The 13,880-nt window shown below is 40.4% G+C and overlaps 1 protein-coding gene across 1 annotated transcript in view; it reads left to right on the forward strand.

The window, feature by feature from the left end:
- Positions 1-3,379: 3,379 nt before the first annotated feature.
- The window catches only part of LOC148162160 (anthrax toxin receptor-like), a 35,354-nt gene continuing 24,853 nt past the window's right edge, over positions 3,380-13,880 (forward strand). Inside the window, exon 1 of the mRNA XM_088019848.1 lies at positions 3,380-3,662. Coding sequence (XP_087875974.1) covers positions 3,639-3,662 — 24 coding nt within the window. The 5' untranslated portion in view covers positions 3,380-3,638. The remainder of the gene's footprint in view (positions 3,663-13,880) is intronic.

The following is a 13,880-nucleotide window of genomic DNA, read 5'->3' on the forward strand; positions in this document are numbered from 1 at the left end:
CTATGACCAGGCCATCTCATGTTATCATCAAGCCGTGTATCACATAGAGGATAAGTGCATGGGCTCTCACATCAGATGCCTCGACCAAACCCAACTCTGCTCTTACCAATCCTGTGACCACAGGCAAGGTGTTGATCCTCTCTCTGTCTATTTCCTCATCCAAAAAAGGACCCTTTCTTTCTAAAAAAAAGGATCACCTTGATGCCTACTTCATCCGGTGGTTGGTAAAGATTAGACGGATTAAGGTATCTGAAGTGTTAAAGAGCCGGGCTCAATAAATGTTAGGTAGCATTAATTTATTCATTATTATCACACTAGTGCAAAGGGCAAGAGTCAACCACCTGGCTCACTTTCCTCTACTCATGTGCTCCCAGGAACCCATGCACAGTAGTGTGTAATGAGTGACCAAATGGCCTGCCTGTTTTCCTCCTTCCCCCTTCATTCACAGAAGAAAGAACTTTTAGTCAACAACCAGGTGACCTCTTTTTCCTGAGGTATCTGAAGGTACTCTCCAACCTCTGTCAGCTGGCCAGCCTCCAGCCTATCCAAGCTGCATCTCACTCAGAAACTGGATCTTATTCAGTGATACCATGTATACCACCAACTAGTGTCTCCTGTGTCTGCCTTCCTCTTTAGCTAAAACAAACAAGAGCAGATAATATCTCCTGTGCTCTAATCCTTTGGTTTCCCTAGACTTTGGAGATGCTTCTCAGACCATTCTGGAAGGTTCCAGGGGATAATTATCTATCCACCTCTTCTACATATGGATTGTGACATCCTGGGTTTTCCTGAACGGGAAATACACATGCATCCTCCTAGCTCTGGAACCCTGAGAAAATTAAAACTGGAGAGCTATCCAGGCTTTCCTGGAGGCTAGTTGGTGATGCCATGGAGCTGGGAGAGAAGAGGTCTTCCTAGCTAATCCCCACAGGCTCTATGTCCGCCTATACCCCTTCAGCAGCAATGCCTCCTGTGTTCAAGCAAAACCAAATGCAGGATTCCCAGAATGCAGACAGACACCAGGCCCATAATGCAGTCTGCTGGAGTCCTAACACAACTTGGCCATGTAGATCAAGCCCAGTGGCAGCCTTCCGGGGAAAGTCCATGGCTTGTATATCAAACTGCTCAGCCAGACTCTACCTGATGCCAATAATAGCATCATTATCTACTAGAAAGGAGAGATACAGCCTACTCAAAGAAGGAAAGGAAATTTAAAAAGCATTGCAGCTCAACACAAAACCTTGAAAAAATCTTTTTATTGTGATTATCTGTTTTAAAAAGTTGTCACTTCTTGGGTTTCTGAAAAAGAAATCTGCTAAGCAAAGCAGACATGATGGTTTTAAATCATTTGCAAAGCATCCCTTTCATCCCACCCCTCCAGAGTTCTGATACAGTGGAAGTCAGCGGTACAATGATTTAAAAGTCAATTTGACTCTTAAATGCAGAAAACAACCTCCCGAATCAAAGTTCCATGCATATACTTAAGAATTTGTCCAACATTCTTTGATTTAAAATGAAAAAATTCTTTCAATAAACACATTGCAATCCTCTTCGGTCATATTTCATTTTTGTTTGTGTGATTTATGTAATATCACATTTCCTTTCCCATAACAACTGAAAAGTCAAATGAACTGAAATATCATTAAAAATCATAATAAACCAAAAGGTTAAATTCTTGATTAGAAAAAAACTTCTGTGTTAGGTGGTAATTAATAGCTTTAAAAACAAACAAGTTTATATATATATATGGTGTGTGTGTATGTGTTTGAACATACAGCTATATGTCATAAAAATATCATAAAGCAATGAAATCACGTCTCACTGGGAAAATCACATTTTTAACAAGAAGCAAACATTGCTTTAATATACAATACTTCTACTTTATTTCCCCCAAATTAATCGGATTTGTTTTTCTAGATTTCTTCACTTAGTATGTGTCTAAGACAATCCTTGATACTAAGATGAGGGTATTTTCAACTGTGGTCCTACCTAATGTACACAAAAACATTAATCTTAAATGCCACAATAATTGCTATAAAATGCCTGTCTGATTCAGCATAATTATGGAACTTAAATTCTGCACATCAGCAGCACTGGCAAGTATCTATTTTAGAAATACACAGTTAATTTCATATTTTAACTCTCACTTAATGGTTTCACATGAAAAGCCCTGACCTCTCTATTGTCTTCCCACAAGTAAGCTATGAATTCCACCCCTTCCCTCCCTATCAACCTGGCCTTACACTATTTCCAAGGAAGGATGGTGTGGGCCCCAGTGTCCCCTCAATGTTTCTGCAGGATTTAGCTTCCTGGTGTGCTGTCTGTGCCTGTTACTACAGGCAAATGTCAAGAAAACGACTCAATCAATGCCTTGTCTCTAAAACCAAGTATTTTCTTCCGGCTCACCCTAAATCTCAGATATTTATAACTAGATCATTTATGTATTTTTCCCAAAACAGGCACTTGAATGCCCCCTTTGGATGTAATCTTTTGGAGAAAGGATCTGGGACAGATGCACCATTATTACCCCAGTGCCGAGCACAAGCTCTGGCTGAGTATAACAGAGCAACACAGGATGAGAGAGGATGGGTGGATGGATAGATGGAAGAATGAGAGTCATCCTAGGAGAAAGAAAAAAAAATCAAAAGGCAGAATTCCTGGGGCGGGGGGTGGGGGGGTGGGGCGAAGGGAAAGACCAAGAGAGAGAAGGAAAAAGAGAAGGGGTAGGGCAGGGAAAATAGGTAATGAAGAAGAGGCAGACAAGAAAAAGTGAGATAGACGACGGAGAGAAACAGGAAGAGACAAGGAGACAAAAGACAGAGGCAGAAGGCAGGGACTGGGGGGAACGAGGAGAAAAAAGGGGTAGGGGGGCGAGATGAAGGAAGCTGGCGCCCGAGGGGAGGAAAGAACAGGGCAGTCAAGGGCAGGACTGCGCACTCTGCCCTGGGGAAAGGCCAGCAGAAGTGGGATGAATCGCGCCCCCCACGTCCACTCGCCGCCTGTCCCAGGTGCAGGACGGTGCGTCTCACCTCGGCTCTCCCGCGGCGCTGGGCGCTGGAGAGGCGCTGGCAGCCCAGACCGCTTCCAAGTCCGACCGCACCGCACAGGAGTCGGAACCTGGCGCGCGAACCCCGGGGGCCGGCCGGGCCCCGCCCCCCCGGACTGCTCCCACCTCCGGGGCGGGGCCTCGGGCAGCCCACCCCCACGGCCCCTTCCGGGAGGGGCCTGCGCGTCGACGCGACCCGCTCAGAGAGAGGTGAGCTGGGTGCAAGCCCGGCGCGCTCGGCTCGGCAAACCCCGGCCCGCCGCCAGGTGATTCGGCCTCTGCTCCGCGCCTCGCAGCAGCTGGGCTGAGGGGGAGCGTCCCGGCGCTGGCCGCCCCAGCGGGCGAAAATCTCCCGTGCCTTGGGAGGTGGCGCCTGGGCCACAGCGGAGGCGCCCCTGCCGCTGCTCACCCGCCCTAGACGCCGAGACTTCTCCCCGAGGCCCGGGTGTTAGTGCGGGATCCCCGCGGCGTCCGGGCAGTTCTTATCCCTGCTCGCTGAGCCGCCGCGCAAACTGCATCTTTGAGGCGCCGCGACAATCTCCCAAACTTCCGTGGAACTGTCCCTCTGCCTCGCTGGCTCCTCAGCCGGGAGATGGCAGCACTGCGCCACACCATGGTGAGTTCTGTGACCTCACAGAAAGCAAAGGTGTCAGGGAACCTAACTACCCACGGAAAGTGGGACGGACTAGGGTCCGAAGAAGGGCTGAGCGGCGGGAGGGAATGGCTTCTGAGTGGGCGACATTCATGACAGGACTCGAATGAGCTCGTAGTGACAGGTCAGAAGAGATAGGAGAAGTGGGTTCAGTCACCAGAATTGTTGCGAAGGCAGCCAGATGAGAGGGTCACATTGTTGGAGCACAGAGGGAGTGCAGAGCCCATTAGACTGAAGAAGGGAGATCCCTGAGGGACTGAAAGGGAAACCAGCCCTTGGGGGGCAGGGGATGCAGGGACAGAAGGTGACAGTCACCGTGCTTTTCCCCAGGTTTTGGAGCATCTATTACACAAGTAAGATTGTAAAGAAAAAGAATTATGGCAAATCTGAGGGGGGAAAAGCTGATTCAGAACATACATTAGAAGATCCACAAAGCAAAACTTTTCTTTTGGTGAATATGGAAATGAGACATCAAATCCCTAATGTGAGCATTTATACAACTTTAGTGAAAGAGAAGATTAGAGGAAAATTTGTGGCCACAAATGGTTATCTTATGGGGGAAAAATGGTAAAAATAAATGAGTTAATAATTAACCTAAAAATATTTTTAAAAGAATACTAAAATGAAACCCAAAGAAAATGAAAGGGAGAATATTTTAGAGAAATAATAAATACAAAAAAATAGTAAAGTAGTAAAACAAAACCAAAAGCTCTAAGATTATTAATATAGATAATATTCTAATGAAATTGATTGTAAAACAAGGCAGTCTTCCCAATCTTTTTATTATTATTATTATTACCTCCCCCTGGAGCTCTTTTTTTTAGTTATCTTAAACATCATTAGTTTGTGATGTAGTGTTCCATGATTCATTGTTTGCGTATAACACCAGGTGCTCCATGCAGAACATGTCCTCCTTAATACCCATCACCAGGCTAACCCATCCCCCCACACCCCTCCCCTCTAGAACCCTCCGTTTGTTTCTCAGAGTCCATAGTCTCTCATGGTTCGTCTCCCCTCCGATGTCCCCCCCTTCATTCTTCCCCTCCTGCTATCTTCTTTCTTTTTTAACATATAATGTATTATTTGTATCAGAGGTACAGATCTGTGATTCATCAGTCTTACACAATTCACAACGCTCACCATAGCACCTACCCTGCCCAATGTCTATCACCTAGACACCCCATCCCTCCCACAACCCACCACTGCAGCAACCCTCAGTTTGATTCCTAAGATTAAGAATTCCTCATATTAGTGAGGTCATATGATACGTGTCTTTCTCTGACTTATTTCGCTCAGCATAATAGCCTCCAGTTCCATCCACATCATTGCAAATGGCAAGCTCTCATTCCTTTTGATGGCTGCATAATATTCCATTGTGTATGTATACCATATCTTCTTTATCCATTCATCTGTCAGTGGACATCTTGGCTCTTTTCACAGTTTACCTATTGTGGACATTGCCGCTATAAACATCGGGGTGCATGTACCCCTTCAGATCCCTACATTTGTATCTTTGGGGTAAATACCCAGTAGTGCACATGTTAGGTCCTATGGTAGCTCTATTTTCAACTTTTTAAGGAACCTCCATACTGTTTTCCACAGTGGTTGCACCAGCTTGAATTCCCACCAACAGTGTAGGAGGGTGCCCCTTTCTCCGCATCCCCGCCAACATCTCTCGTTTCCTGACTTGTTAATTGTACCCATTCTGACTGGTGTGAGGTGATATCTCATTGAGGTTTTGATTTGGATTTCCCTGATGCCGAGCAATGTTGAGCACTTTTTCATGTGTCTGTTGGCCATTTGATGTCTTCTTTGGAAAAATCTCTGTTCTTGTCTTCTGCCCATTTCTTGATTGGATCATTTGTTCTTTGGGTGTTGAGTTTGATAAGTTCTTTATAGATTTTGGATACTAGCCCTTTATCTGATATGTCATTTGCAAATATCTTCTCCCATTCTGTCGGTTGTCTTTTGGTTTTGTTGACTGTTTCTTTCGCTGTGCAGAAGCTTTTTATCTTGATGAAGTCCAAATAGTTCATTTTTGCCCTGGCTTCCCTTGCCTTTGGCGATGTTTCTAGGAAGAAGTTGCTGCGGCTGAGATTGAACAGGTTGCTGCCTGTGTTCTCCTTTAGGATGTTGATGGGCTCCTGTCTCACGTTGAGGTCTTTCAACCATTGGAGTCTATTTTTGTGTGTGGTGTAAGGAAATGGTCCAGTTTGATTCTTCTCCATGTGCTTTGTCGAAGACTAGTTGACCAGAGAGTTGAGGGGACATTTCTGGGCTCTCTACTCTGTTCCATTGATCTATGTGTCCGTTTTTGTGCCAGTACCATACTGTCTTGATGAGGACAGCTTTGTAATAGAGCTGGAAGTCCGGAATTGTGATGCCGCCAGCTTTGCTTTTCTTTTTCAACATTTCTCCGGCTATTCAGGGTCTTTTCTGGTTCCATACAAATTTTAGGATTATTTGTTCCATTTCTTTGAAAAAAGTGGATGGTATTTTGATGGGGATTGCATTGAATGTGTAGATTGCTCTAGGTAGCGTTGACATCTTCACAATGTTTGTTCTTCCAATCCAAGAGCATGGAACGTTTTTCCATTTCTTTGTGTCTTCCTCAATTTCTTTCACAAGTATTTTATAGTTTTGAGTACAGATCCTTTGCCTCTTTGATTAGATTTATTCTTAGGCATCTTATGGTTTTGGGTGCATTGTAAATGGCATCGACTCCTTAGTTTCCCTCTCTTCTGTCTTGTTGTTGGTGTATATGAATGCCACTGATTTCTGTGCATTGATTTTATATCCTGCCAGTTTACTGAATTCCTGTATGAGTTCTAGCAGTTTTGGGGTGGAGTCTTTTGGGTTTTCCACATAAAGTATCATATAATCTGCAAAGAGTGAGAGTTTGACTTCCTCCTTGCCGATTTGGATGCCTTTGATTTCTTTTTGTTGTCTGGTTGCTGTGGCTAGGACTTCTAATACTGTGTTGAATGGCAGTGGTGATAGTGGACATCCCTGCCGCGTTCCTGACCTTAGGGGGAAAGGTCTCAGTTTTTCCCCATTGAGAAGGATATTCGCTGTAGGTTTTTCATAGATGGCTTTTATGATATTGAGGTAGGTACCCTCTATCCCTATACTCTGAAGAGTTTTGATCAAGAAAGGATGCTGTGCTTTGTCAAATCCTTTTTCTGCATCTGTTGAGAGGATCATATGATTCTTGTTCTTTCTTTTGTTAATATATTGTATCACGTTGATTGATTTGCGGACGTTGAACCAACCTTGCAGCCCAGGGATAAATCCCACTTGGTCATGATGAATAATGCTTTTAATGTACTGTTGGATCCTACTGGCTAGTATTTTGGTGAGAATTTTTGCATCCCTGTTCATCAAGGATATTGGTCTCTAATTCTCCTTTTTGATGGGGTCTTTGTCTGTTTTGGGGATCAAGGTAATGGTGGCTTCATAAAATGAGTTTGGAAGTTTTCCTTCCATTTCTATTTTTTGGAACAGTTTCAGGAGAATAAGTATTAATTCTTGTTTAAATGTTTGGTAGAATTCCCCTGGGAAGCCATCTGGCCCTGGGCTTTTGTTTGTTGGGAGATTTTTGATGACTGCTTCAGTTTCCTTAGTGGTTATAGGTCTGTTCAGGTTTTCTTTTTCTTCCTGGTTCAATTTTGGTAGTTGATACATCTCTAGGAATGCACCCATTTCTTCCAGGTTATCTAATTTGCTGGCATAGAGTTGCTCATAATATGTTCTTATAATTGTTTGTATTTCCTTAGTGTTGGTTGTGATCTCTCCTCTTTCATTCATGATTTTGTTGATTTGGGTCATTTCTCTTTTCTTTTTGATAAGTCTGGCCAGGGGTTTATCAATCTTATTAATTCTTTCAAAGAACCAACTCCTTGTTTTGTTGAACTGTTCTACTGTTCTTTTGGTTTCTATTTCATTGATTTCTGCTCTGATCTTTATTATTTCTCTTCTCCTATTGGGTTTAGGCTTTATTTGCTGTTCTTTCTCCAGGTCCTTTAGGTGTAGGGTTAGGTTGTGTATTTGAGACCTCTCTTGTTTCTTGAGAAAGGCTTGTATTGATATATATTTTCCTCTCAGGACTGCCTTTGCTGCATCCCTAAGATTTTGAACAGTTGTGTTTTCATTTTCATTGATTTCCATGAATATTTTTAATTCTCCTTTAATTTTCTGGTTGACCCATTCATTCTTTAGTACGATGCTCTTTAGCCTCCATGTATTTGAGTTCTTTCTGACTTTCCACTTGTGATTGGTTCTAGTTTCAAAGCACTGTGGTCTGAAAATATGCAGTGAATAATCCCAATCTTTTGGTACCGGTTGAGACCTGATTTGTGACCTAGGATGTGATCTATTCTGGAGAATGTTCCATGGGCACTAGAGAAGAATGTGTATTCCGTTGCTTTGGGATGGAATGTTCTGAATATGTCTATGAAGTCCATTTGGTCCAGTGTATCATTTAAAGTCTTTATTTCCTTGTTGATCTTTTGCTTCGATTATCTGTCCATTTCAGTCAGGGGGGTGTTAAAGTCCCCCACTATTATTGTATTGTTGTCAGTGTGTTTCTTTCCTTTTCTTATTAATTGCCTTATCTAATTGGCTGCTCCCATGTTAGGGGCATAGATATTTACAATTGTTAGATCTTGTTGAATAAACCCTTTAAGTAGGATATAGTGTCCTTCCTTATCTCTTATTACAGTCTTTGTTTTAAAATCTAATTTGTCTGATAGAAGGATTGCCACCCCAGCTTTCTTTTGGTGTCCGTTAGCATGGTAAATGGTTTTCCATCCCTTCACTTTCAATGTGGAGGTGTCTTTGGGTCTAAAATAAGTCTCTTGCAGACAGCATATCGATGGGTCTTGTTTTTTTCTCCAGTCTGATAGCCTGTGTCTTTTGATTGGGGCATTTAACCCATTTACATTCAGGGTAACTATTGAAAGATATGAATTTAGTGCCATTGTATTGCCTGTCAGGTGACTGTTACTGTATATTGTCTTTGTTCCTTTCTGGTCTATGTTACTTTTAGGCTCTCTCTTTGCTTAGAGGACCCCTTTCAATATTTCTTGGAGGACTGGTTTCGTGTTTGCAAATTCCTTTAGTTTTTCTTTGTCCTGGAAGCTTTTTATCTCTCCTTCTATTTTCAATGACAGCCTAGCTGGATATAGTATTCTTGGCTGCATATTTTTCTCGTTTATTGCTCTGAATAGATCATGCCAGTCCTTTCTGGCCTGCCAGGTCTCTGTGGATAGGTTTGTTGCCATTCTAATGTTTCTACCATTGTAGGTTACAGATCTCTTCTCCTGAGCTGCTTTCAGGATTTTCTCTTTGTCTCTGAGTCTCATAAGTTTTACTCTTAGATGTCAGGGAGTTCACCTATTTTTATTGATTTTGAGAGGGGTTCTCTGTGCCTCCTGGATTTTGATGCCTATTTCCTTCCCCACTTTAGTGAAGTTCTCTGCTATAATTTGCTCCAATATACCTTCTGCCCCTTTCTCTCTTTCTTCTTCCTCTGGGATCCCAATTATTCTAATGTTGTTTCATCTTATGGAATCGCCTATCTCTCAAATTCTGCCCTCGTAATCCAGTAGTTGTTTATCTCTCTTTTTCTCAGCTTCTTTATTTTCCATCATTTGGTCTTCTATATCACTAATTCCCTCTTCTGCCTCATTTATCGTAGCAGTTAGAGCCTCCATTTTTGATTGCACCTCATTAGTAGCCTTTTTGATTTCGACTTGGTTACATTTTAGTTCTTTTCTTTCTCCAGAAAGTGTTTCTCTAATATCTTCCATGCTTTTTTCAAGTCCAGCTAGTATCTTTAAAATCATCATTCTGAACTCTAGTTCTGACATCTTACTAATGTCCATATTGATTAGGTCCCTGGCAGTCGGTACTGCCTCTTGTTCTTTTTGTTGAGGTGAATTTTTCCATCTTGTCATTTTGTCCTGAGGAGAATAGATGAATGAGAGAACAAAATGCTAACGGGGTAACAATGTCCCCAGAAAAAATACATTAAACAAATCAGAAAAGACCTTTTAGAAAGTGGTCAGTTTTCTGTTCAGATAGTTGTTGCTATTCCTTTCTTCGATCTGTTGAGTTAGTAGGTGTTCAAAATGGTTTGAACCCTATCCAGCTGAATTCCTGGGGCCAGACAAAATCCAGGTCTCCTACTCCTCCGCCATCTTGCCCCTCTATGAGCATTTCCATTCTTTTTTTCTTTTTGCTCCTCTGACTGGATAATTTCAAATGCCCTATCTTCTAGTTCACTGACTGTTTTTTCTGCTTCTTTGAGTCTGTTACTGAACTCCTCTGGTGAATACTTCAGTGCAGTCATTGTATTCTTTAGCTCTAGGATTTCTGTATATTTTTATGGTTTCTATTTCTTTGTTGAATTATTTCCATCGTTTTAAATTTGTTAAGACTTGTTTTGTGGCTTAACATGTAATCTGCCTTGGAGAATATTACACAAACACTTGAGGAAAATGCATTTTGCTCTTGTCACATAGAGTGTTCTCTACATATCTGTTAGGTACAACTAGTTTACACTGTTGTTCACATCTTTGGTTCCCTTATTTATCTATTTCCTTATATTTTGTCCAGTTTTTCTATCCATTTTTGAAAGTAGAATATTGAAGTCTTCAACTTCTATTGTAGAGATTTCTAATTCCCTCTTAAATTCTGTCAGTGTTAGCCTCATAACTTTTGGAGCTCTGATGTTTTGTGCATATGTGTTTATAAATGTTTTATTTTCTTGAATATTTTGCCCTTTTATGAATATACAATGTCCTTCTTTGCCATTTATAACAGTTTCTTACTTAATGTCTCTTTTGTCTAATATAGTTATTCTAGCTCTCTTTGGGTTTCTGTTTGCCTTGAATATCTTTCTGTACTTTCACTTTCAACCTGTTTGTGTCCTTACATCTAAAGTGAGTCTCTTGTAGACAGCATATACTTAGATCTTTCTTTCGTCTATTCTGCCAATCTATCCCTTTGGTCTGGATAGTTTAATCCATTTACATTTAAAATAATTATTATATGGAAGGACTTCTGCCATTTTGCTATTTACTTTATGTATGTTTTCTAGATTTTTGCTTCTTATTTTCTCCTTTTCTGCCCACTTCTGAGAAGGGAACCAAAACTTATTACTACAAAATAAAATAATCAATTTTTGATTCCCTTCTTATTTCCTTTGTGAATATTCTATTATAGATATTTTCTCTATGATTACATGAGCATTAACTGTAACGTGCTAAAGCTATAACAATCTAATTATAATTAATGCCATCTTAACTTTAATCACACACAAGAACTCTGCTTCTTTACTGCTGCAACCCCCCCTTGTGTCAATGTCACAAATTGCATCTTTGTACATTGTGTGCCCAATAACATAGATTTATCATGACTTTAATGCATTTCTTTTGAATTCTGAAGAGAATAAATGTTCAGTTACAAACCAAGATTATAATAATGCTAGCTTTTATTTTTTTCAGCATTCTTAAAATTTTATTTTCTCTTGTTTTTAATTTTTTATTGTTATGTTAATCACCATACATCATTAGTTTTTGATGTAGTGTTCCGTGATTCATTGTTTGTGCATAACACCCAGTGCTCCACACTGAACATGCCCTCTTTAATACCCATCACCGGGCTAACCCATCCCCCCAACCCCCTCCCCTCTAGAAACCTCAGTTTGTTTTTCAGAGTCCATCGTCTCTCATGGTTCGTCTCCCCCTCCGACTTACTCCCCTTCATTCTTCGCCTCTTGCTATCTTCTTCTTTTTTTTTTCTTAACATATTGCATTATTTGTTTCAGAAGTACCGATCTGTGATTCAACAGTCTTGCACAATTCACAGCGCTCACCATAGCACATACCCTCCCCAATGTCTATCACCCAGCCACCCCATCCCTCCCACCCCCCACCACTCCAGCAACCCTCAGTTTGTTTCCTGAGGTTAAGAATTCCTCATATCAGCGAGGTCATATGATACATGTCTTTCTCTGATTGACTTATTTCACTCATAATGCTAGCTTTTATATTTGCTCTTGTATTTATCTTTACCAGAAAGATAAATCTTGATCTTTTTATGTTCATATGACTTCAAGTTATTATTTAGTGTCCTTCTATTTTAATTTGTATGACTCCTTTAACTGTAGGTGTGGGGCAGGTTCAATGGAAATGAACTCCCTTAGCTTTTGTTTATCTGTGAATGTCTAAATTTCTCCCTCGCCTATGGAGTTTTATAGAATTTGGCATTCTCACTTGACTTTTTTTTTCTTTCAGCACTCTAAATATTTCCTCTACTACCTTCTGACCTCACAGGTATCTGATGAGAAACAACCTTACTGAAAACTACTTGTATGTTACAAGTCTTTCTTCCTGCTCAGGATTCTCTTGTTGTCTTTGTCTTTCAACAGTTTTATTATAATGTGTCTTAGAATGGGTCTTTAGTTTATCACAATTGAAGTTAGTCAAAGTTCTTGGATTTGTTGGTTTATATATTTTATCTAATCTTGGATTTTAAAAAAAATTTAGTTCCAGTACAGTTAACATACAGTGTTATATTAGATGCAGGTGTACAATATAGTGATTCAACAATTCTATACTTTATTCAGTGTTCATCAAAATAAGTGTACTCTTAATCCCCTTCACCTATTTCACCCATACCCCCACCCACCTCCCCTCTGGTAATCATCTGTTTATTCTCTATAGTTAAGATACTGTTTTTTGGTTTGACTCTCCTTTTCCTTTGTTTGTTTGTTTCTTAAATTCCACATATGAATGAAATCATATGCTATTTTTCTTTCTCTGACTGACTTATTTCACTTAGCATCATACTCTCTAGATCTATCTATATTGTTGCAAGTGGCAAGATTTCAGTGTTTTTTATGGCTGAATAATATTCAATTTGGGACATGTGTTGCTGCTATTTCTTCAAAAAATGTTTCTGCTCTTTTCTCTTAGCTCTTTCTCGGATTCCCACAATGTATATGTTGTTCTGCTTCATGGTTTCATATAGGTCCCAAAGATGCTGATCACTTTTCATTCTTTTTTCTTTCTACTTCTGACACTTAAAAATTTTAATTATCCTATCCTCAGCTTCCCTGACATTTTGCTATGTATGCTCAAATCTGCTATTGAATCACTCTAATAAATTTTTCAATAAAATTATTGCACATTTCACCTTCAGATTTCTGGGGTTTTTTAATAATTAGTTTTTTGTTGGTGTCCTCATTTTTTTCATATATCATTTTCCTGATTTCCTTTATTTCTTAGTCCTTATTTTTCTCTTACCTCTGAGCATATTTAAGGTAGTTGCTTTAAGCCTTTGTCTACTCAGTCTGATGCCCTGGCTTCCTCAGGAATGGTTTCTGTAAATTTATATTTAGTTCCTTTGAAAGACCCATGTTCTCCTAGTTTTTTGTATGTTTTGTGATTTACTTTTGTTGAAAATTGGGTGTTTTGTTATTTTAATGTGATAGTCTAGAAATCAGAATTCCCCATGGGTACTGGGCTGCTTTTGCTTTTTTTTTATCTATTGTAGAAGTGTGTAGATTTCCATTTCTTTTGAGGGCTTTACAAACAGTTTTTTGCAAAGAATATAAGAATATCCTTGTTGTATGTGATTACTGGAATTTTTGTTCCTTTAGCTTATATTCAGCTAAGGTTTTGACAGATTTCCTTGAATGCCAGGAGCTAGAACAAACATAAAACAGCACAAAAATTTAAAACAAAACACAGAAAACAAACACATCAACCAGCGTTTGCAAATGGTTCTTTGCTGGGCATTCCTTTACCACTTAGTTAGGTTTGCTCAGAGCCTAGAGATCAGTCCAAAGTGAAAGCTTAAGGTTTCTTGGGGATTTTTCTAAGCATGCTTCAGACAGGCTTTTTTTTTTTTCTTAAGATTATTTATTTGAGAGAGAGATGGAGAGACCACAGTGGGGGAGGAGCAGAGGGAGAGGGGAGAGAAACTCAAGCAAACTCCATGCTGAGTGCAGAACCCAATGCAGGGCTTGATCTCACGACCCTGAGATCATGACCTGAGCCAAAACCAAGAGTCAGACACTAAACTGACTGCACCACTCAGGTGCCCCTGTGGCTTTTTAAATGTACCTGTGTCCACAACTGTTTTTGAACCCTCTAATTGACCCCAGCCAGGGGT

The sequence above is a fragment of the Eumetopias jubatus genome, unplaced genomic scaffold (genome assembly GCF_037043125.1).
Source record: "Eumetopias jubatus isolate StellerSeaLion01/CBP00866 unplaced genomic scaffold, mEumJub1_p1.0 scaffold_17, whole genome shotgun sequence".
In the NCBI taxonomy this organism is placed as follows: Eukaryota; Metazoa; Chordata; class Mammalia; order Carnivora; family Otariidae; genus Eumetopias; species Eumetopias jubatus.